Source organism: the organism of the source record quoted next, unplaced genomic scaffold (assembly GCF_019419815.1).
Source record: "Pyrus x bretschneideri cultivar Hongxiangsu unplaced genomic scaffold, Pyrus_bretschneideri_v1 Contig16, whole genome shotgun sequence".
In the NCBI taxonomy this organism is placed as follows: Eukaryota; Viridiplantae; Streptophyta; class Magnoliopsida; order Rosales; family Rosaceae; genus Pyrus; species Pyrus x bretschneideri.
The window spans coordinates 5,517,343-5,542,737 of record NW_025999457.1 but is presented as its reverse complement, the minus strand read 5'-3'; the positions used below and the strand labels follow the sequence as shown (position 1 = coordinate 5,542,737).

Here is a 25,395-nt window from a genome sequence, read left to right as displayed (position 1 = left end):
TACACAGATCTGTTTCCACATACTCGCCGCTTACAGCAATTTTACTAACTGTTCTCTTTACCAAATTTTTTTAGGCTCATTTCTGGTTTTCTATTTACGAGCATCAACATATTTCATGCTCGTGTGATGAATAATTTGATTTAACCATAATGGATTTCAATGCGACATATTTATAATCTATGATCCCTTTTATCTTTTATGGTGTCTAGTAGTGTAAATATTTTAAACTGATGATCGGGTTCGTTCATTGTATTCTTAGAAGTGTACTTGTAAAAAATCATCAAAATCGGAGCTAAAATGACTATTAAATTGTGATTTTTCATTTTCAAGCCTCGAAAGATTTCGTCCTATTACCTAATCTCCGAATGTTTGCTGTTGGTGATTTTTGGTGTATAAGACCTCGGAGTATATACAAATAAGTTTGACAATTAGATCATTGAAACTAAGTTCGTAGAATGCATATCCCATCAAAATAATAGATTCCACAAACACTTAAAGAGTTTATTTTATACTTTCATAAAGTAGAACATAAGCATTTGTGCCACTAGTGTAAATATTTTAAATTGATGATCAAATTCATTAATTGTATTCTTATAGGATCAAGGAGTTAGTTGAAAAAAATCATCAAAACTAGAGCTAAAACAACTGTTCAATCATGATTTTTCTTTCGTAACCATCGAAGGATTTCGTCTCGTTACCTAATCTCCAAACGTTTCTTTTCAGTAATTTTTGGTGTATGAGATCTCGGACTATATACAAACAAGTTTGACAGGTGGATCGTGGAAACTAGTCTCGCAGATTACGAAAATCATTGAAGGAATTTAATAGGCCAACCATCTCACTTAGCCCAACGAATATTTCCACTTGACCTAACAATATGAGTCATTTTTTTCCTTTGGCACCAAAACTTTGATGGTTTGTTGGCAAGAGTTTACACAATATGAGTCATTTTTTTCCTTTGGCACCAAATATTTGCCTGACAAATTTTTTCTTACCTTTCAAAAATATTTGGTCTCGTAAATATGTTGGAAAAATCCTAAATGTTGACCAGTTTTGCTCAACGAACTTAAATTTTCGTTGGGTCAAATGACTTGACTAGACGAAATATGGTTCGTCAGTACTTTCTGGTAGTGAACATTGATGAAATCAATGCCCTGAAGCATTCTCTTCATAAAAAATTTACAATTAAAGATTTCAGAGCATAGAAATATTTTATTGGAATTGAAATGACCACATCTCATACAGGACTGTTTTTAAACCAACGTAAATATGTGCTTGACTTACTTCAAGAAGGTGAAGTGCTGGATTGCAAACGAGCTCATACTCCACTTGATAGCAAACTGAAGCTAGATGTTGAAGGGGAAGCCTCTCACTGATATCTATTCTTCCAAAGATTAGTTGATAGGCACATTTATCTTAGTATCACAAGGCCAGACATTGTGTATGCAGTGAGTAAATGAGTCAATTCATGCATTCCCCTACAATGGTGCATTTACACTACACTTACATGTTGAAAAATTCTATGATACCTCAAGGGACAGAGATCATGGGATACACGGATTGCAAGTCAACTACTGGTTATTGTACCTTTGTCGGAGGTAATTTGGTCACATAGAAGAGCAAAAAGTAGATTGTGGTTGCTTGTTCTAGCGTAGAAGCTTAGTATAGAGCAATGGCACACACTGTGTGTGAGCTTATTTGGTTAAAATGTCTTCTCTCTGACTTAGGGTTTACAAGCAATCATCCTATGTCCTTGTTTTGTGACAACCAAGCAGCCATGTTGTTAGCTAACCCACATCAGTGGGGGCAAAATAAAATAATGGGTTTAAATATTACCCTACTCTAACTAATATTGAGGCCTTTTGTGGTAAAACCTCACACCTGACGGATTGGGCAGGTGGTAATTATGAAGTTGGGGACAATATCTATATCGTTAAAGTGGGCCCCCAGGGCCTGTTAATCTAAAATTCCAACATTGCATCAGAGCCCACGGTTACGGGCTTGTACATGCCAAAAGCTTGCCACCAGGAAGTATGAGCTTGGAAACAAGCCTGGACTCTTAACATAGAGCCGGCCTCTAAGTTCTTAAGAAGCACCTTTTGGAAAGATTGAAAACAAGTCTAGACTCCATTGAAGCTGACCTTTGAGTTTTAATTGTCGACGTATGGATCTCCACATGTGAACCACTAAATGGGGTTACACATGAGGGAGTGTGTTAACTATCCCACATCGGTGGGGGCAAGAGAAAATAATGGCCTTAAATATGATTACCCTACTCTAACTAATACCGAGGCTTTTTTTTGTGGTAAAACCTCATACCTGATGGATTGGGCAAGTGGTAATTATCAAGTTGGGGGCAGTACCGATGTCGTTACAGTGGGCCCCCCGGGCTCGTCGATCTAAAATTTCAACACATGATATTGCTCAAATCCTGTATTTCACGAAAAAACAAAAGATATTGAAGTCAATTATTATTATGTTCGTGCTTAAGTTCAATCCAAGGTGATCAAAGCTATGTACACTCGCAGTCATGACCAGCCGCAGATGTCTTCACCAAAGCCTATCTTCTACTCAGTTTCAACGATTGTTGGTCAAGCTCGGATCAAGTAATCTTCTTGATCCAGCTTGAGGGAGAGTATTGGGGAACAAGTATAGGTTAGGTTGTAATCACCACTTTATCCCTAGTTGTGAGGTTATGTGGCTACTACCTTACTCACGTTACCTCACCCTCTCTTCCTTGATTTAGGGTTGCAGTCCTTGTTTTCTGTAATTAGGTCGATCCCGCAATTAGGGCTTAATTCATGGGGAAGGTTGTGGTGAGGAGGGTGCCGTGTTGCCCAGTGGTTATCCGTCCTGTCTCAATCTCTCTATAATAGCTCGTACCTTGTTAATCTTACTCGTGCTGATATGTCCAAACCTACATTAAAATTCAACATGGTCATATGTATGCATATATAGATTAACTGGCATGCCAAAAGCCATCTGTAATCTAAAAAGATTGGTAATAGGAAGAAGGATGGACCCAATGAACAGACAATAGTTCGTGCAATCGATATGGTTATCATACTAAAACTAAAGTAACAAAAATCTGCTGGGAAGGATAATAACCTAATCTCAAGAGAGACATACTTGAGACAAGCATTTCTTCTGTGAGAGACAAATTCAAAACGCATTTGTGCACCCAACGCTAATTTGTGGTTGAAGTACTCTTCCGTGGCTCCAAATTTCCTTTACCACTTGCTATCTTAGCTTTTTGTATTCATGTCCAAATTGATAAAATTAACGATTGATGTGTCGGAAAATTTCTAGTAGTTGGTGCAACTGGTCTTTCAATAAATGGAGTGGGGTTTTGCAAGAGACATAAGCATTTGATCAAAATCCACATGGCTTTGTCATCCAATTCATCACCAAAACTCGTTGGTAGTGATTGAGACTTCGAATTGGTTGATTTGCTCCGCATATTTATCCTAATGGCTCGATGATATTTGGAAGACAAAACCATGTGATCCCTTGTTCCCTTCTATATATACCCCATTCAGGTTGTCTTTGTTTGCACCATATATTTCTTTTAAGAGAGAAATCCACACGACCATTCAAGTATATATAACCACATGGCTGGCTCGTTTTATAACCACGAAATACAAGTCTACAAACTATCAAGTCCAAAAATTCTCAAATAGTTTTTCTTGTTTTGCAAGTTCTTTCAGATTTTCTTCCACTTTTGATCTTGAGATTTACAACAATGGGGTTCCGTCTTCCGGCTGTAATTCCTGCTAATAAACTTCTTCGACGATCATTTTCAAATACAACTAGAGGAGCTTCCACTAATTTAGCAGATGTCCCAAAAGGTTATTTTGCAGTTTATGTTGGCGAGAGAGAAAAGCAAAGATTTGTAATTCCAGTATCATTCCTTAATGAGACTGAATTTCAAGACTTGCTAAGTGAGGCTGAAGAGGAATTCGGGTTTGATCATCCAATGGGTGGTCTAACAATTCCCTGCAGACAAGGTGCCTTCCTTGATGTCACTTCTCGCTTGAATGGATTGTGAAATTACATAATGAAAATCTGCATATTATACCAACTAACTGGTTGGAAGAATTTTGTAAAGTAGACAATCTCAACATTCTGTAACTATTTCGTATTGGGGAGTGAATCAAATGTCTCCCTGAATTATGTCAAAATCTAGTAACTTTTAATTAGATATTCACACTTCTTTTGCTCATTTCGTTCGTTTATCCATTATCTAAACTATAGACAGCTCTGTTTCCACATGCTGGCTTACACAATTTTACCAACTGTTCTCCTTACCAAATTTTATTCGCCTCATTTGTGGTCTTCTATTTACAAGCATCGAACTATTTCATGCTCGTGTGATGAATAAGGTTATTTAACCATAATGGTTTTCAATGCGATATACTTATAAGATACATTAAATCTTGGACGAAAATTTTCGGTGACAAAATTCTTTTAAAAAAAGTGGCTGATGAAAATTTTCGCTAACGAGTCTTATGATACCTTCTATCTTCCATCCAAAGCATAGTAGCTTTTGCATCTTAACTTAGTGATTGATATCTTCCTTTTCAGTTATAAATATTTTGTTAAGATTGAAGAGATAAAAATAAATAAAAAAAATAAAAAACATATTGGAATAGTTGTTCTTCAGATCCCGCTCTGATTGATGGGAGAGAAATGCCTAATAAACAGTTTTGTCCATAACATTATTTGAAAAACCAAAATGAAACTCAGGGTTTCATTTTATGCCACAAAGGAGTGTACTTATTTTATAATACAATACAGGATTAGGCAATATTAGCTCCTCAAAATATGATGAAAAACATCCGCCTTCGAACCAGAAGGCAAGGGTCTGATGCTCTCTCGGAGCCCACTATCCATCCTTCCATTCAAACTCAATACATAGAGAAAAATATTTCACAAAAAGAAGAAGGAAGCATGAATAAATTTATTTGTGAAATTTCACGAGTTTGACACAGGATGCAAAGTTTATGTGTAGGGTGGTTGATACAAGGATCGTAGTGACTTATTCTCAAACCAATGAACGCCGCAAGAGTTTGGTTTGTGGTGATGTAGAAATTGGCACGTGTAGTAGTGCTTGATGGTCCTTCACGAGTGTGGCGAAGAATGCAGAGAGATTTCTGTGTCGTTTGAGTGTGTAGAGTGTTTGAGAGTTATGTATGGATATCTGAGTGTAGGATATGTGTGAGGACCCTTGTTTTGTCTTGAAGCCTCGTATTTGTAGCCTCTGCATGTCTTGATTGAGATTGATTTGATCTTGATTTTTTACTTGATTAATTAACGAAGAACCAAGACTCGATTTGGACTTGATTCATGATTTTGACTTCATGAAATAATCTTGATTTAATCAAATTATCTTTGATTTAATCAAAAAATCAATAACAAGTCATCCTTAATTTGGCTGATCACCCTTGATTTGGTATTCATTTAATTTAAATCAAGATTAATTAAAGATAATTTTTTAATTATTTTTGCCAATTATCGACATGTGTCACTTTTGACGACTCGTCTGGTTTTGATGAGTCATACATGCTATGTGTACGATTTATGAGGCTCACAGCCGCATAAGCCTTGACATATTTCACCGAAATTTACATGTCTACAATATTGTTACATGTTCTACATACTATCATTAATTTGTAACATTTCTCTAAGACCAACTCCAACCCTTGGAGTAAGTCTCAAAATTTAGGTTCTTCCCCCTCCCCCCCCTCCCTTACAAAAACACTCTAACCTTTGGCCTAAAATTGGGTTATGGGTTAAAACTAAAATATTGAGCAAATTCCAGCCAAAGAATAGGTTTGGGTTAGTGGGGTAGTCCACTTATGCAAGTGCGAAACCAACATGTGAACTTCACCTGCCCAAAATCACGCGCAAACACATGCCAACACGCTAGGCCTGCAAGCTTGCGACCCTACCCACGTGGGTTATGTCAGCCACTTGTCTAGCACCCATAAGAGCCCAACGGCTCTTTTTCTCATCCAAAGGCTTTGCTTTATTGGACAGTTGGATCAACCAACGGTCCACGTTCAAATTTGTTTTTTTGTTTTAGTTTATATTTATAAATTTATTGATCCAACGACTGAGATCGAATATGATCAAATCTAACGGTGAAAAATAAAAAGATTTAACAGCCAAAATTTAAATTCAACGGCTAAAATAATTAAAATAATAATAATTTAACTCAAAATTCACCCAAAAACTTTATAAATACTTATGTATTTGTTCAAACATCCACACAAAATTCACTTTTCTCATACAATTCTTCAAGTTTTTCTTTCTACCATCTTCCAAGACCATGTGTTTGTTCATGTGTTTTGTGTTTATATATCTCTATCATGTGTTTCATATTCTTCCATAGTGTTTCATAAGTTTCATGTGTCGATTTAGTGAGTTTTCAATGTTTATCAAAGTTTAAATATTTTTAAATTAAAATGTTCATAAAATTAATTTATGATAGTCCACATAAATTTTTTTTTAAAGTTAAATAAAAAAAAACTTATATTCATTCTTTAATAATCTGGGGCTAAAATTTTAGACAAGAATGGTTAAAGTAAAAAAGCTGTTTCTGAGTTAAAACCTATATTTTCAGGACTAAAATTTTTAAGTTTCACTCCAAGGGGTGGAGATGGTCTAAAGAGGTAGGGCCCACCAATAGTGGTGAAGCTACGTGAGGGCGAGGAGTGACGACCACCCCTCCCCTCGCCAGAAAATACGCCTAGGAGCACTGGTTTAGCCTCTTCGCTCTCGTCGGAATTCATGGTACCTACAAAAATTGGTTTTGGCCGGTGCACTGTCTTGGTCAATTTTGCAGAGGAAGGGCGATATTTTGGTTGGATTTGTAGAGGAATGACGAAGACGGAGGGGAGAGGTTGGAGGGATAAGGACCCCTTGATTATCTGGGTAGGTTTTGTTGGATGAGTTTAGATGCATAGTCGACGACAAGTGGCTACAGCTCGTGAAGAAGAAGAGTTTTGCTTTCTCTTTTTCTCTTTTAAAGCTTAACACGCTATCGTTTAAAAGGCTTGGTTTTAATAAAACACTGCGTTTGTTTTTATTATTATTATTATTTATATCTTTTGGGGAAAGGCTGCATGGTTGTTTGTTTTTCCTTTTCACTTCTAAAACCTCACAAACTCGTCCCACCCATATGTCTATTATATATAAAACTAGTGCCTTAATAATTTTATTTTAGGGAACTTTAATGAAAATGGCTTCTCAAAACTTTTAATTAACCAAAAACCATCTACTAACTTTATTTAATAAAAAAGGCTTAAACTTTAATAAAAAAGGATTCAAATTTTAATGAAAAGAACAAAAGTTTTACATAACAACAAAACACAAAAACACAAAAAAAAAGCATATACTGACGCACGGGACCGCGCGTCACATCACACACACACACACACTCTCTTCCTCACTTAACCATGCAATCTCTTCCTCTTTCGTATGTTCACATCTATTTTTTTCTCTCCTTTCACCTCACCCATCCACATCAACTTTTTCTCTTTTTATTTTTTTATTTTTTTTATTTTTTCACCTCTCCCAACTCTTCTCTCTCCTTTCACCTCACTCCATAAACATTTTTTTTATTTTTTTATTTTTTTATTTGATTATTCTTTCAATTTTTTTAGAACAAACTAAGTAATAATATTACAAAATAAAAAATAAAGAAAATTTTCATTATTTAGTTTTATGAACATTAATACTATGACTATTTTTTAAACAGAATATTGACTACTTCTTAAACCAAACACTATTTTGTAAACTAAACATTGACTACTTCTGAAACTAAACAGTATTTCTTAAACTAAACACTAACTATATCTTAAACGGAACACTAATACTATCATTACTTCTTGAACTAAACACTGACTATTTCGTAAACTAAATACTGACTATTTCTTAAACTGAACGCTAGTACTATTACTATTTCGTAAACTAAACACTGATTATTTCTTAAACCGAACACAATAGACTATATATATTAAACCAAGTAATAGTATTATCACTATTTCGTAAACTAAGCACTGACTATTTTTCAAACCAAACACTAGTATTATCACTGTTTCGTAAACTAGTACTGTCACTATTTTGTAAACTAAGCACTGACTATTTCTTAAACAAAAAGCTAACTATTTCGTAAACTAAACATTGACTATTTCTTAAAATTGAACACTAGCACTATCACTATATTTTAAATTATTTCCTTAGAAATTACTGTCATGTATTGATGTCAGCAATATATTTTTTTATCTCAAATTTCTCTCCATTTTTAAAATTTTTTAGAGTTTGTTGATGTCAGCCGGAAAGGATTTGGTTGGCTCTACCCTCGCAATCTCTCTTCCTTACACACTCCCTCTCTTCCTTCCCGATGAAATATTTAAAATGTAATTTGGGTGCTAATTTTGCACCATTGATTTTCTGTTGAAAATTACTACTTTTCTTTTCTTTCTTTTTGTATGTAAACAGATTTCTCTCTCTCCCTCTCTAAAAGAAAAAAGAGTCATTGAAGCTTCACTCTCACGTTTTCCTTCCCAATGAAATGTTTTAAAAATAATTTATTTCATCCATCCATTCCATCTTATCATTTTAAAAATAATTTATTTCATCCATCAATTCCATCTCATCATTCATTCTACTACTCCCACTACTTATTTTGCACTGCACGTTAGTCTTCTTATCAGTTCTATCTGCTCACAATTACAGCAAAGGCTTGATTTGATATTTGAATTGGTTGGCGCGTGCTTACGCGCGGTTGGGTTGGATTATTTTTTTATTTTTTTATTTTTTATTTTTCGTCCTTATCATTAAATAAAGTTTATATATGATTTTTGGTTAAAATTCAAAATTTTGAAGCTCTTTTGGTTAATTTTCCTTTTATTTTATCCTAAAACCAAAGAAACTCGTATTAATTATAAACGTAGCTATTATTATATTAAAAATAAAAAATTGTTTGATAATTATTTTGTTTTCACTTTTTTTTGTGTTACTTTTTTTAAAACTAAATTTGTTGTACTTTCTACTTACATTGGCTTTGATATGTTGCTTACAATCGCTTTGGTGGATAGACTATTTTCTACTATGAATATTGACTTAAAACTTTGTACTCTCCAATGTGAAAACAACCGCTTTGATTGAAACTTGCACTCTTTTGAATTTTGCCCCTCCCCTCGACAAATCCTGGCTTCGCCACTGCCCACCAACACATGTGGTTTCCATCTCCATTAAAGAACTAGTACAAATCATAGTACAAATTAATGGTAAGAATAACATTTTTGTTTTGGAAAGCCTCTACCGTCAGAAGATGTGATATTTTTCATCATTTGATGAATGATCAATTCTAACAGCGGAGTTATATCCTGAAGGATTTTTTGCTGCAAACTTGGATCCAAAAATTTATCCGAGAAGGCAAGTCACGCGTTGTGCAACTGCAGCAACTGGTGTCAAAAATTGAGCTGACAAATGTCTGTTGCCTTTTGCAGCTCATACACTGAAGCGAGGTGTGAAATCAACAAAGCTACTTCACTGCAGGGAATTGTGATAGCACCTATGGGATGATCATTACCCGAATTTTAAATGTTGGTGTTAAGCCATCAGGATGGACCCAATGAAGCAACATCAGCTCAAGCAAAATCACATGGACTTGCCTATATAACTACTTAGGCATTCAGGTTAAAACCAAAATAAATAATTGAAGCCTTTTGGAAGGATAAGTATAAGCCTAAAAATTCATAGACATACACGCAAGTTTTCGAAACCAGTTGCTAACTAATTTACTTCTTGATTTTCATGTCCAAACAGAAAAAAAAAAAAGGATCGATGTGGCGAATAATATCTCAAATAGTTTGTGTGAGTGGCCTTGAGGCAATTGAATTGGGGTTGGTAAGAAACATTAATTAGCATTTGATCAAAGTTCACATGCCTGTCTTCCGATTTTATCACCAAGCTCCTAATTGGTAGTGATTGACGCTTCACATCTGCCTAACAAACAAAAATATGTCATGGAAAGAGAAATAGTAATTGATCCACATATTTTGCTCAAAGGCTTGATGGGAAGACAAAACCATGTGATCCCTCATGAGCTCTTGTTCCCTTCTATACCCCATCCGGATTGTCTTCACCATATATTTTCTTCAGTAAAGGATATTCTACAAGGCTTGTCAACTATAAATACCATATGAATGCATTGGTTAATGACCACCAAATAATAAATCTACAACTTCTCAAGTTTAGTTGTTCCACAAACTCCTTGTGATCTTCAAGTTTTTTTAAACTCGACTACATACTAGTCTTTACTATCACGATTTACAACAATGGGGTTCCGTCTGCCAGTTGTAATTCCTGCCAAGAAACTTCTTCAGCGTTCTCTTTCAAATTCAAGTCAAGGAGCTTCGAATAATTTAGCTGATGTCCCAAAAGGTTATTTTCCAGTTTATGTTGGCGAGAGTGAGAAGCAGCGGTTTGTTGTTCCTATATCATTCCTCAACCAGCCTGCATTTCAAGACTTGCTAAGTGCGGCTGAAGAAGAATTCGGATTTGATCACCCAATGGGCGGTCTAACAATTCCCTGCAGACAAGATACCTTCCTTGATCTTATTTCTTGCTTGAAAGCATTATGAGATTGGATAATGTATAACAATTACATGAACTCTGTGATTGTCACAATTTTGTGCAGTTGAATATTTACACTTTTTTTTTTTTTTGCCGATTGAGGAGGGAGAATTATTGTCTCCTCAAATCGGATTATGCATGTAAATGGAGACTTTAGCAATATTCACAGCTTCTTTACAATATAGAAAAACATTCCTTATCTACTTCTTGCTTTTGTTCGTTCATGTATCCATTATTTGTTGAGCGTGGTGTCGTTTCTAGCTGTTGTATTCTACAAATGAATGAAGATAATGAAGGGCCAATAATCGGGTTATCCAACCATTTGTCGAACCAAAAGAAAACTGACTTCCCATCACTAATAGCACAACAACTATTATTATTTAGAATACGTAACGCACGCTTCAACCTGTGCCACATAGAAGACTATAAATAGATATCTTGTTTTTTCTAAGGTGCGAGAGGAAAATGTTGATAAGCGAATGAACCCCACAGAGAAGAGGATTGTGAAATTATCATGGCATGATCGTACATAGTTTATCTACTCATCATACATTGCCTATACCGGTGTTGTATTCATCCCTCACCAGGGCCAGTCTTCACATGTATTTTCACATGCACTGATACCCTCACCTTAGATCCATTGTAGGTGTCAGTGATGTCCTAGATTGCAATAGGCAATTAGGACTCGTATGTGATGCGCATAGCGCCAGTCTTCACATGATTGTAGTACTGAACTGTAAATTACTATTATACCCTGTCATGTCTCATGTCTAAATACCTCTGCATGAGCTTGTATGTAGCATGTGTCGATGAGCGTCTGATATTTTATGTTTTTATATTCGAGATATTGTGATTTACCGCATTCTGAAAATATTGCTTTTTATGGTAATTGTTTTCATACTATATGTAGTATGATATGTTGGAAACTAATACTTGTTTTACAACGAGGGGTCACAATTTTTATGACAACAACGGTTTTATGAAACTTTACTTTTCAACCCACTCATCTTTGTTTTTCACCCCTCCAGGACTTAGTGGTAGTACTCTTGTGTCAACGAGGACTTCTAGCAGACATTGACATGTAGGATGTTACTCTTGATGGTATAATTGTTGTTTTACTTTTACTGCAAATTTTTTATGCTCTAACATCATGTGTGAAATGGGTTCAATCTCATTGATATGCGTGCTCTTGTAAATGTCACTTTAGGTTTTAATTGAACGTAATGCTAGGGACATTAAAAGCTGGCAAAGTGAGGTGTTACCAAGTTATTACATTCAACACATTGAAAGTCGAATTTGAAATTGAACTTCGCAGAATTAGTAGCCTTGTCTTCAGGCTCTAGAACCCGAAGGCCGAGACGTGTTCCTTCATCGGCCGCAGTCGCAAGATCAAGAAGTCAGCAGCGCACCCAACTCCACATCAACATATTTTACTCCCCGGCCGAACTCAGCTGACGAGTTTGCATGCCGACGTAGTTTTTAGGGTCAACATCTTGGCACGCCCAGTAAGGACTCGGAAATCCTTGTTGCCTGAGACTTGGATAAATAACCAGTCGGTCTTTAAGTAGTGTTGTCTATCCAAACTAAAGGTGCTCCTTGGTCGGCTAATTCTACGGCTCCAATGTTGTCTAGCCAAACTGAAAATATCGCCGCTTGCCTTCACAGTGATGTCTATCCAAACTGCAGATGTGTTAGCTAGAAGAAAGGGGGAGAGGAAAAAGTCTCAGGGTTGTTGAGAAGCTTTGCGCAAAGAAATTTGTGTGTTGATTTGAAAAGCTTTTATATGATGCAAAGCATCTTGTATTTATAACATTCATATTTTCTACTTGACATGGCCTGATAATTTTGTAAAGTCCAACTGAAAATCAAGCTCCCTCCACTCGCTAATATACAACACCACCATATTTTGACCCTTCATAAACCAATCCTTTGCTAGTAATTATCACAACCTTAATTGGTGTTTGTCAGGCAGCATATTCGAAATGCCTGATGCAAACCATGTGCAACAGAACTTTCGTTAATTTCAAATCCTCCATGCTTCTTGGCGGCCAAATCCTCCACGTGTATGTAAATCATGTATGTCGCAAGCACTTGCAATTTAATTACAAGTAAAAGAGAACTGGCATTATCACATCCCATTAATCAACTAAAAGAGAACTGACATGCATAATTTTCATCCAAATTTTGCTCCACCTGCTGACCACCCATTTCAATCCTTTATCCAAAAGATAATAACAAATAATGAATAATAGCAAGCTGGCATGCGTGATCTTAGGCCTGGTTAGATGACCTTGGCATCGCAAATGTGATTACATTTGAACACCTTCTCTAGATAAATAAAATATCAAATCCTCTCCACAAGGTATCCCCCGAATCATTCCTTTCTAATTATATTAATTAGCTAATTAATTGATTTATTACCCAATTAATGTATTGATTAGCTAACAAATTATGAACCACACCCAAAAAACCATCCAAGTGGCCGGACCATACCCCTATAAATACTACCTCATTTTCTCCAAAACTCAATTTCAACTCTCTTGCAAAATTCTCTAAATTCTCCAAACACTTTTCCCTCAAAATTCTAACTTTGGCATCGGAGATTCTTCAGCCAAAGCACCCTCCCCCACCCCCCCTCCCCCCCTGCGTTTATCGTGGGCACATGAGGCTCTTGGTCTTGACCTAAGGTGTTATTTGTTTTGTAAGTGCAATTTTGTCCAAGAAGAAGAAGATAGAAATTTGCATCCACAAATTGGTTCTTTCATTGAGAGTTGAGTCACACACTCGTAGAAGACTACCGCATCTAAGGTTTTTCGTTTTCATGTTCATTTGTAGATTTTTCATAAGTTCTTATTCTTGGAATTTTTATTTCTAAAAATTCTTTAATAAAACGTAAAAGAAAAAGTACAATGGCAAGAGATTCAAAAACCTCGACGAACGAAAATTCCAATGTTCAAGGATTAGGACCGCGGCAATCTACAATGCTCAACACAACGATGAATGGAGCGGTACCACCCCACGGGGCAACACCGTGGCAACACCATGGCAACCACCACATTACTCTATGGATTTGACATTTCCCAACTCAAATCTCTCGCCCGGAGTCTACCACACTTCCCCTACCCAAGGAGACGTATTCCTTCCAAGCTTTTCCAACCCAAATGGAGAACAACACTTATCTGGACAAGTCATGGAATTGATGAGTGCCCTCGCATAACAAATGACCTTGGTGAATCAGCTCTTGCAACACACCGAAATGCAATGTGCCCTAAACTGAGGTGTCCCAAAGTAGGATAAAGGCAGATGAAGAACCTATCCAGCAACATCCCGGCAAGCAGTCACTCGACCAGCCACGAATCGAGCGTTCGAGCAGTGTACACTCCCAATTGGGCCCTTGAGATAATGTATACTCCCATCTTAGCGTGCGAAGGAGTGTGCACTCTCGACTAGGCCCACGGACGAGCATACATTCACGGTTGGGGCCACACTTCAATAGTCAACATGAATAACCTTCCAGGTGAAGTGTTCATTCATGGCTAAACTCGCAAGGAGCATCCTCCACATCACATCCAAGTTGGTAGCATAAAGGACGAAGAGAAGCAGTCACTCAGTTTGACTCAAGCTCAACTAGCAGCCTGCGAAGAATTTCTTCGCCTGTTGGGAACAAACCACATGCACCGCAGCTGCGGCATAGACAAGTTGAGCACGTAGAATAGCAGCCTAGACTAATAGGTCACGACCGGAAGCAGCCGAGATCTATGTTACCACAACAAAGGCAAATTCAGGAAGAAGTAGAAAAGCTCATGACCGAGTGATTGCGTGATTTTCAATGCAACAATGTCACTAATGAGGCACTACGATGGGACATGACCAACATAAGCAGGTCACCCTTCACAGATAAGATTAAGCAGGCAGAGCCTTTATGTAAGTACGGCATGCCACATTTCACATCCTTCAAGGGGGATGGAGACCCGGAGAGACACCTAAAGCACTATCGAAGTGTAATGATCCTCTATTGAAATAGCGGCGATGTCATGTGCAAGATATTCACCACCACTCTACAAGGCGAGGCGCAAGATTGGTTCTACACCCTGCCACCACAATCCATCTGGAGTTTCAATGAATTTTCTTTGGTTTTCACCAAAGAATATTCATCCTATTACTCGATCAAGAAAAAGTCCTACCACTTGTTCAAATGTCAAGAAGAACCCAAAGGAGTCGCTTTGCGACTATGTGAAAAGGTACAAAGTGGAGAAAACAAAGATAGTTGGATGCAACAACTCGATAGCTAGAGCAGCCTTCCAAAAATGACTCCCAGCAGACCACCCGTTGTTCGGATAATTGATCATGAAAGAAGATCTAACTCTAGCAAACACTTTCGCTTTAGCAGAGAATCATGCACTTTGGGATCTATGATGACAAGTCCCTATCAGACCTAGTGACTCGAGTCGAAGTGAAAAACATAAGCTTTCCACTTATGTTGAAGTACCTAAAGGAACTGGCAAGGAAAGTAAGTGTGACAGGTTCTATGAAGCTATGGCACAAGAGGCTTGGTCACTTAAACATGACAAGTCTAGAAAATCTGCAAAAGCATGAAATGGTACAAGGTATACCAAAGTTGGATCATTGCAATGAAACCTGTGAAGGGTGTGTGTTTGGAAAGCATCACAGACATCCATTTGAACCTAGAAAGGCTTGGAAGGCAACAAAGCCACTCGAATTAATTCACACGGATGTGTGTGGACCAATGCAAACAATAATAATTAGTGGAAACAGGTATTTCCTAACCTTTTGCAAAGTGGATACCAAATCAAAAGACTAAGAAGTGATATCAGAGGAGAGTACACCTCTCTTGAGTTCAATGCATTCTATGAAGATGTGGGATTGAAGAAGCAACTTACTGTGGCATATTCACCATAACAAAATGGGATTGCTGAAGTGAAGAATAGGACTATAGTCGAAATGGCTAATTCTATGATGCATAAGAAGAACATGCCTTATACATTTTGGGGTGAAGCTTTGAACACCTCAGTGTACCTATTGAATAGGTGCCCTACTAAAGCACTGCATAAGAAGACACCATTTGAATTGTTCAGTGGAAGGAAGCCTTCTGTGAAGCATCTGAAAGTGTTTAGCTCAGTGTGCTATATTCACATTCCTTAACAACTAAGGCAGAAGTTGGAGAAATCAAGCAACAAGGGTATGTTTGTAGGTTATGGAACCAGTGAAAAAGGGTACAGAGTTTACAATCTATTAACTCATAAGATAATCTTATCAAGGGATGTTATCTTTGATTAAGACTCAACATGGAATTGGGAAACAAATGTAGAAAAGAAAGATAGTGTCTTTCTATAACTTGACCTCAACAATGGGCAGACAAGGCAGCCTATGAAAATCTCAATTTAAGAAGAAACCATAAAGAATGGTGACACACAAGGGACTCCAGCAAGCAAGCATGAATCACAATTGAGTCACTCACAGATAACAACTCCAAGTTCAACTCCAGTGAGGTTGAGAAGCTTGGATGAGATCTATGCTACATGTAACTACTGTGTAATGGAACCAGAAACATATAAAGAAGCTAAGAAAGGCAAGGCTTGGAAGAAAGCAATGAAGGAAGAGTTTGAAATGATAGAGAAGAATGACACTTGGGAACTTGTAAATCGACCAAGTGACAAGCCAGGTGATTGAAGTGAAATGGGTGTACAAAGTGAAGCTAAACCTAGATGGTTATGTGCAGAAGAACAAGGCAAGATTGGTAGCTAAAGGCTACTCATCGAAGCCTGGTGTAGACTTTAATGAAACTTTTGCTCCAGTAGCAAGGTTAGACACCATAAGGACCTTGATAGCCCTATCAGCCAAGAAGGGTTGGAAATTGCATCACTTGGATGTCAAATGGACATTTCAAAATGGACTGCTAGAGGAGGTGTTTGTGGAACAACCTCAAGGGTTCACAAATCAAAAGTTTCCAGAAAATGTATACAAGCTGAGAAAAACACCATGTCTTGACCCACGGCCTGAAGCCGAAGTCTTCCCCGTCGATTTTTCTGACGAAACATGACCAGCAGTCGTGTAAATTAGACAAAACCCATCGTTTTCACCAACGATTTCTCAAAATTCAGAAGAATTTCATGGGTTTTTCGTTCGAATTCGGTTGAATTCCTTCGATTGCCCCTCCCCCGACGTTGAGATTTCATCTTCACCGACAAATAATTGGTTCTCCAACGAACCATAAGCTTACACCGACCATAGCCTAAAGTAACGCCATCGACTGAATCATGTGGATCCCCACACCCAGCGCTGCTGGAGTGGCCTGGAAATCACACTGAGCCCTAACAAGCCTCGATTTCCTCTCGGTCCATTCGCACAGCACCCACAACGTTGGGCCTTGCCTATGCCGCTTATTTTTCAATCCACATCACCAGCTCGTTAGGCTTTGGTGATGATCTAGCTCGTAGACGTAGTCGAGCGCTCAAGGCTTCTACCGTCTCCCATGCACCGCATCACAGGCAAGCAGTGCCCTTTATGGGCCGTCCTGTTTTTTTTTTTTTTTTTTTTTTTGGGCTTGCACATTCAACCCAATTACCTTATGATGCAAAGGCTTGCATGCTTGCTTGACCCAAGACCAAACCCAGCCCATTCTTAGGCCTGGGATGCACGACACCCATTTTATTAAGCCACTCATGAGCTTAGGCCTTCTTTTGGGCCTGAGTTTATTTGCCTAATTATTTTAGGCCCAATGGGTTTTATAATTTTCACCCACACTTTAAATTTGGCCCGAGGTCCAAACAATTAACTCAATTATAATTATAGACTTGAAGTTCTACTTGCATGTATTCTTGTTTCATATTTTTGTGTCTATATTTGTGTTTGCCTGTAGGAACACATGAACCTAAGTTGATAATTATTTTGAAACCTAAAGTTTCTTAAAAACATGCCTTGTTTGAAAAACTGAATTTTTCATTTAAAAACATCACCTATGAAAACCCGAAGTTTTCTCATGCAAAATTAAACCAATACATGTCTATTAAAACCTGTATGTTTTACTCCTATGTGAATGGATTGATTTTTCTCCATTACATTAACCATATCTTGTCCATCTATTTTGTGATAGGAACATGTCGAATTTGAACAAACTCAACTTCATGGCTTTAGAGGTCTCTGGAAGGAACTACCTCAAATGGGTCTAAGATGTGAAGCTCCACCTCACTGCAAAGAACTTGCATCTGCCATTGAATAAGAGATAAACAACCCTGTTGGCAAAGCTGAAAAAACCACTGCTATGATCTTCATCAGAAGACATATCCATGATGCCTTGCAAACAAAATATCTTGCTGAGGAGGATCCACGTGCAATATGGGTCGCTTTGGTTGATCGTTTTGATCACCAAAGGACATATTCTTACCTGAAACAAGACATGACTAGCATCATTTCCACTTCCAAGACTTTAAATCTGTGAATGAATATAATTTTGAAGTTTGTCAAATCCGATCACTTCTCAAGTTTTGTAACGAAACTTTGACCGAATAGGATCTCCAAGAGAAGACCTATTCGGCCTTCTCTGCTTCTAATATTGTTCTGTAACAACAATATATAGCTTAGAAGTTCACTAAGTTCTCAAATTGATCTCTGTTTTACTTCTCGCTGAAAAGAAGAACCAGTTGTTGATGAACAATCATCGAGCTCGACCTATTGGGGCGATTGTTGTGCCTGAAGCACATTATAGCACAAATCAACACCCAAAATGCCAAAAGAGGTGTGGTAGGGGCGGCCAGAAGCCACCCTGCGAACGTCAACAGAGTCAAGGCCCATCCAAGGGAGGAAACAAAGCCCAGAAGCGCTCAAACCTAGCTCCCAAGACCCCGAACTTCAAGAATAAGGGTAAAGCACCTAAAACCATGGATGCAGATATGTGTTATCGTTATGGCAATGTTTCTCGAGCTCCCCAGAAGGTTGTAGCTGAATATCATTCTCGTCGTAAAAAGTTTGAATCAAACTTCGTGCAAGTGGACGAACCAGAGACTACAAAGATGGAGGTTTCTGACTTTCAAGAGGATACCACCCCTATGGAAGATTAGAATCTTAGACATAAACAATTTTAGTTAGTTAAAATTGCACAATGGGGCCGAATTCCACCTAGTGGCCGAACCCCCCTTTGTTTTTTGGTTGATTTTTGAACAATTTTCCTTTATGTTTGGATTATTTGTTGGTTATTTGTTTTTGGATATTAAGTATTAATTAATTAGCATCCTTGAATAAATGAAATTATTTTGAATTGATATTTGTTTTAAGAACTTTTATGCATGTTACTGATTCAAATTAATTTTTCATTCCAGGTATGACTAGTGGGGAAGTTAGTTGTTTGGTAGATAGTACAACCATGCACACCGTTTTATATGAACGCATCTATTTCACTAAATTCATACCTAAGATGCACCTTTGACAACCTTCTCAGGCACATCCAACCTGATAGAAGGATGTGGTAAGACACGTATAATGTTGTCTAATGGTACAATCTTGACCATTGCTGAGGCACTCTATTCTCCACGTTCCAGAACAATGTTGCTAAGTTTCAAGGACATTAGAGATAACAATTACCACGCTAAAACCTACGTAGATAACGGAGTTAAATTTCTGTGCATAACTTCCTACGAATATGGCCAGAAGCGTATTCTAGAGAAGATGGAGTGTATCTCGAGTGGTCTATATATTACAACCATACGCCTTATAGAATGCCACTATGTGGCCGGCCTTACTATTGGGACCACACACGAAACTACACTTTGGCATGATCATTTGGGACATCCTGGACGAATAACGATACACTGAATCCTCAAACCATCACATAGGCATCCATTAACCCGAAGTTTAGGTTTGATCCAAGGAATCGCATGTCAAACATGTTCTATGGGAAAGCTTATTACTAAGCCTTATTATGACAAGATTCGTTCGAATCCTCCCATTTTTCTACAACGATTTAGGGGGACATTTGTGGACCGATTCACCTTCCATGCGGACCATTTAGATACTTTATGGTTTTGGTTGACGTTTCCATATGCTGGTCACATGTGTGATTGTTGTCCACAAGGAACGATGCATTCTCCAAATTGTTGGCTCAAGTTATCAAGCTCAGGGTTCACCCCCTTGATTATCTTATCAAATCCATTGAATTGGATAATGTTGGAGAATTCACATCTAAAACTTTTGATGACTACTGCATGTTGGTTGAGGTTCAAGTTGAACATTTTGTACCCCATGTTCACACCCAGAATAGCCTGGCAGAGGCTTTCATTAAGCACTTACAAATGATTGCTCGATCATTGGTCATACATACCAAGCTCCTAATCACTGCTTAGGGTCATGCAATATTGCATGCAACAATGTTGGTTCCCTTGAGGCCTGTTGGGACACAACCATTTAGTGCCCTTCAGTTGGTTATTGGATACAAGCCTAACATATTTATTTGCGCATTTTTGGCTGTACGGTATATATGTCAATCTCATCGTCCTTACGTACAAAATGGGGCCTCAACGAGGATGGGAATCTATGTTGAATATGATTCTCCTTTGATTATTCATTACTTAAAACCTTTGACAGGCGATCTGTTTACCGCTCGTTTCGTGGATTGTCACTTTTATAAAACAGTATTCCCATCGTTAGGGGGAGATAAGAACGTCAACATTCTTAAAGAACGACGCGAATTATCATGGACGGCTCTCACCTTGTCTCATTTAGATCCTTGCACCGCTCAGTCTAAAACTAAAGTGTAGCACATATTAGATCTCCAGAGCAATATCACATATTCCAGCTGCGAATACACCTGCAAAGATAGATATACCAAATGTATGACGGACTTCCATCCTAGAGGCCCAGGGCACCAATCTTGGTGATCCACATAAATTAGCAACTAGCCAATCATCTGCCCCTACACAAAAGTGTGGCGGACCCCTTAGTTCAAAGAATTCACACCCTTAGAAGAGGAAATCCATGGCACAAGGTCCCAAAGAGCCTACCATGAATCCGACTATCGCTTACTCATTCTATCCAACTCATGAGGAAATTCTAGATTATGGAAACTGTCACATCCCAGCCCGGGCCCCCACCACATCCCGGGCTCGACTCCACCGTAGCACAATATTGTCCACTTTGGGCCCCTACCACGCCCTCATGGTTTTGTTTCTGGGAACTCACAAGCAACTTCCCAGTGGGTCACCCATCTTGGGAATCCTCTCGTCCGAACTCGCTTAACTTCGGAGTTCCTACGGAACCCGAAGCCAGTGAGCTCCCAAAAGGCCTCGTGCTAGGTAGAGATGGGAATAAACATATAAGGCTTATAGGATCCACTCCCTTGGGCAATGTGGGATCTTACAGAAGCATCCTTGAAGAGACAAATCCTCCTCCCGAGAATTATGAGACTTCAGTCTATTATACTAGCTTTGATGGTGTGTGGCGCAGAAATAAGATGATTGTCGATGATTCATTAGACTATGCAGTAGCTACTGAGATCATGTTGAGCATTTACATTGAACGCGATCGTGTTCCATTGATGAATGTTGACGTAGAACTGATTGTTCAAACTGAAAAAAGAAAAAAAACAATCTAAGTCAAACTCAATTCGCTTGCGAAAGATAAGGTGTTTGGACCTGTAGATCCTACTCCTCCACATGTGAAGCCCATTGGCTACAAGTGGGTTTTCGTTCGGAAGCGTAATGAGAAGAGCGAAATTGTGCATTACAAAGCTCATCTTGTTGCACAAGGCTTCTCACAACACCATGAGATTGACTATGATGAAACTTATTCACCCGTTATGGATGTGATTACTTTTCGCTACCTTATCAGTTTGGTAGTTTCCGAAAAACTGAGTATGCAGCTGATGGACGTAGTAACTGTGTATCTCTATGAAGATCTTGATATGAAAATTTATATCAAAGTTCCCGAAGGACTTACATTAACTGATTCAAATATTTACAAACCCCGGAACACGCTCTCAATTCGGCTGAGGCATTCACTCTAAGGTTTGAAGCAATCTGGAAGAATATGGTATAACCATCTGAGTGAGTATTTGACTAGTTAGGGATATGTGAACAACGAACTATACCCTTGTGTGTTCATTGAGAAGTCACATTCTGGATTTGCGATTGTTGCAGTATATATTGATGACATAAACCTTATCAGAACTCTTAAAGAGCTCGTGAGAACTATCGTGAACCTGAGGTTAGAATTTGAGATGAAAGATCTAGGTAAGACTCGATACTGTCTTAGTCTCGAAATAGAGCAATGTTCGGATGAAATCTTAGTACATAAATCGAACTACACCCAGAAGGTGTTGCGCCGCTTTAATAAGGATAAAACAAAACCTTCGAGTACTCCTATGGTTGTTTGATCACTAGATGCAAAATGGGATCCCTTCCATCCAAACAAGGATGATGAAGAGATTTTGGAGCTTGAAGTTCTTTATCTAAGTGCGATAGGCGCTTTATTGTACTTAGCTCAATGCACTAGACCCGACATCTCCTTCGCTGTTAATCTTTTGGCAAGATATAGTAATGCACCAATACGCAGACACTAGACTGGTGTGAAAAACATACTCTGTTACCTTAAAGGTACTACGGATTTGGTCTTGTTCTATCCCTACGGATCCTCGAGTGATGCTGCACCCCTGCTTCTCGAGTCGATTCTCACCTTGTTGGTTATGCCGACTCATGATACTTGTCTGATCCACAAAAGGCGTGTTCTCAAACGGATCATATCTTTACCATTGGAGGCACCACAATCTCTTGGAGGTCAACTAAATAGACCTTAGTTGCCACTTCGTCTAACCATGCTAGAATTCCCGCCTTACTTGAAGCAACACAGGAATGCTTTTGGTTGAGAGCAATAGTGGGCCATATTCGAAGCTCCTGCAATGTTTATCCCGCTGTAGATGTCCCTACGATGATCTTTGAAGACAACACATCATGCATCGAATAGCTCAAGAAGGTTTATATCAAAGGAGACAACATCAAGCACATTGCGTTGAAGTTCTTCTTTTCACATCAACAACAAAAGCATTAGAAGATTGAAGTCATGCAAATTCGTTCACAAGATAATCTGGCTAACCTCTTCACCAAATCACTGCCGAATACGATGTTTCAGAAGCTTGTTCATGAAATTGGCATGCGTAAACTTTTTGAGTTGTAACATTGCTATTTCTCTTTGGAATTATGTCAAACTCAATGGGATTATCCTGAAGATGCTTGATCTTAATGTACTCTTTTTCCCTACGATTAGCAGCATTTTTCCCACTGGGTTTTTTTAGTACCTAACTAGGTTTTAACGAGGCACCCACCTTAGGCTAGTCATATCCCTGATGACGTCCTGTAGACGTTTCTTTTGACTTTGCATTTTTCACATATTTTTCCTTAGACTATGGATTTTGTCCATTCTCAAGTTTTTACCATAGCCTTAGGGTTTTTTAGTGAGACTTATACAAGTTCCTACCTTATTGAGAATAAGCATTTTTCCTTAGAATTAGTGCCAACGAGTCGACTTCCACAACTTCTGCATGATGCTAAATCTACTCTGAGTTTTTACACACTCAAGGGGGAGTGTTGTAAACTTTTCTAGTTTAAGCGTGATTGTGTAAATCCTATATTATATTTGATTCTAGTTATCCTTTCCTATTACGACTTGTATTCCTTGGGGATGAAGGAATTTATTCTCTCCGTTTTACTACTATAAATAAAGGCACTATGTAGGAAGGATAACACATACATTCCCCTACAATTATACATACACATCTCTCTCAATCTCTTCTCCTTGCCACCGGCCTTCTTACCCTTTGTTAGATAAAATAGGCTACAACATTCTATAATTTATAATTTCGTCATTTTAGAATTTCTTAGTGATTTAAATTTTCTCATCCAAACACGGTATTAGCTTTCGATTTTCTCTCTAAACTTTTATATTAAAAAATTAAGGACTCAAACTCATTTTTAGCTTTCGATTTCCTCCTTATCGTCTAGATTTCCATATATTATGTGCCAATTCTTGTTAAAGGGAAGTATGTGAACAACATGTAAGAATAATTAAGTCACTTCACTCTTCAAAATAATTAAAAAACTGAAAAATAAAATCAAAACAAAACTGTCCCTCTCTTATCTTCCCGTCACCTCCTATCCTCCATTTCATTTTTCACTACTTTTCATGATGTGATTGCCTTCATGAGTAGCTAAATTATTCTTTGTCTTGGAGCAGGTACCGTCTTTTTTTATCTCTTCGACAAATAATAATTTTTTTTTTGTAGTACATTGATATTTTTACATTAAAAAAATGGGGAGTTCTGCTAAACCATACAATGGATAACCTAATTTGGTATCGAATTCGCCATTCACGATATTCGAACCTAAGACCACTCACTTCCAAGAGAAGATGAATACCAACAAACCGTAGTACTGAATGACGAAAAATAATAATATTAACAAAAGCAATTCCAAAGCAATGCATTAGTATACAAACCTGATAGCCATATTTAGTCGTGCATGTTATTACTTTAGAGTAAACTAGAGGAAAAATTTAGTACAGATTGTGATGACTTGTTTTGGGATATTATTTTTGAGTCTGTATATTTGTTGGTGAACATTTTGGCCACAACCATTTTTACGACAACCTACAAAGATGGAACCCCACTTGAAAATATTTGGATAGATGAGTGGACAGGATAAGCTACTTCTTCATTTGAGCGACTTACTTCCTTTGAATACAGTAGAGGACATGCTTCAGACATATGTGTCCATAATTTCTTGACTGGAACAGATAAGGGCTCTTAAGACAACAATAATCTTTGTTATCAAACAGGATTTAGATATGTACGTAATACCTACTGCTTTTAAAAAAGTATCCACTCTTCAAAAAATTAATAAGATCTTATGTGTACACACGGATTGAGTTTGCTCGTGTTCATTAGAAATCTATTCAGGGATGAGTTACGTGAGCAGGAATAGGTGCAAACCGATGTGTTTTGGCAGATCCTAAATTTTAAATATCTCGTAGAACAAAATCCTTGTGGCGGAAGTTGATTTGTATGATCGGTCAACCTACAAAATGGTAAACGGTAAGAGTCTGATTATTCAATTACTAATTTTTAGCCCGTTATTATCAATTTATCTTCTGAAACATGCATGCCAACGGAGCTACTAAAACAAGAGTTCAATCTACTTAGATAACTTTAGCAGATTTTTGCTTTAGTTTCTTAGATTGAATTCAAAATGTTTGATCTAATAGTGAATCATCAATGTTCATTGTCTCTAGCGTTCCAATAGATCGGTTTTCTCGTTAGATTCCATAGAGGCAAAACAAAATGAGATTGAACTTCCTTTACTCTTTGATGAATCGACAAGGTCACATCCCTTCTTATACATCAGGCCCCATGCCAGATTTTCATAGCACCATATATTCTTGTTTGCCAAGTTAGCATTTATTCTAGGTTTACAATGAAATGCAAATTATCCCACAAACTTTTGTTTGATGGGGCATAACGTATGCACTACTGTTGGCCCACTTGTTTAACATCCAGTGTGCAAGCAATTGATTATTTGAGAACATGTGGATGCAACAAAGGGTACCCAGTCGTTAGCAAGGCCTAACCAGAAAAGTAATTCGTGATTAATGATTAACAGGCATGTCTGAAGCAAAATGCCTCTTATCTGACAGGCATAAATAATTCTATTGGAACAAAATTCACATCTAGTGGTCTCTTGTGTTGCCTGT

The 25,395-nt window shown here is 37.8% G+C and overlaps 2 protein-coding genes across 2 annotated transcripts; both read left to right on the top strand.

The window, feature by feature from the left end:
• The first annotated feature begins 3,567 nt into the window (after positions 1-3,567).
• On the top strand, positions 3,568-4,222 carry LOC103957879 (auxin-induced protein 15A-like). The gene has a single exon (XM_009370100.2). It carries the CDS (start codon positions 3,743-3,745, stop codon positions 4,046-4,048), a length of 306 nt encoding a protein of 101 aa, XP_009368375.1. The 5' UTR covers positions 3,568-3,742; the 3' UTR covers positions 4,049-4,222.
• Positions 4,223-10,222: 6,000 nt separating this feature from the next.
• Positions 10,223-10,850, top strand: LOC103957878 (auxin-induced protein 15A-like). The gene has a single exon (XM_009370099.3). It carries the CDS (start codon positions 10,350-10,352, stop codon positions 10,653-10,655), a length of 306 nt encoding a protein of 101 aa, XP_009368374.1. The 5' UTR covers positions 10,223-10,349; the 3' UTR covers positions 10,656-10,850.
• The last annotated feature ends 14,545 nt before the right edge of the window (positions 10,851-25,395 follow it).

Excerpts from the sequence above, each read along its gene's own strand:
- LOC103957878 (XM_009370099.3), top strand. The coding sequence starts at position 10,350 with ATGGGGTTCCGTCTGCCAGTTGTAATTCCTGCCAAGAAACTTCTTCAG.
- LOC103957879 (XM_009370100.2), top strand. The coding sequence starts at position 3,743 with ATGGGGTTCCGTCTTCCGGCTGTAATTCCTGCTAATAAACTTCTTCGA.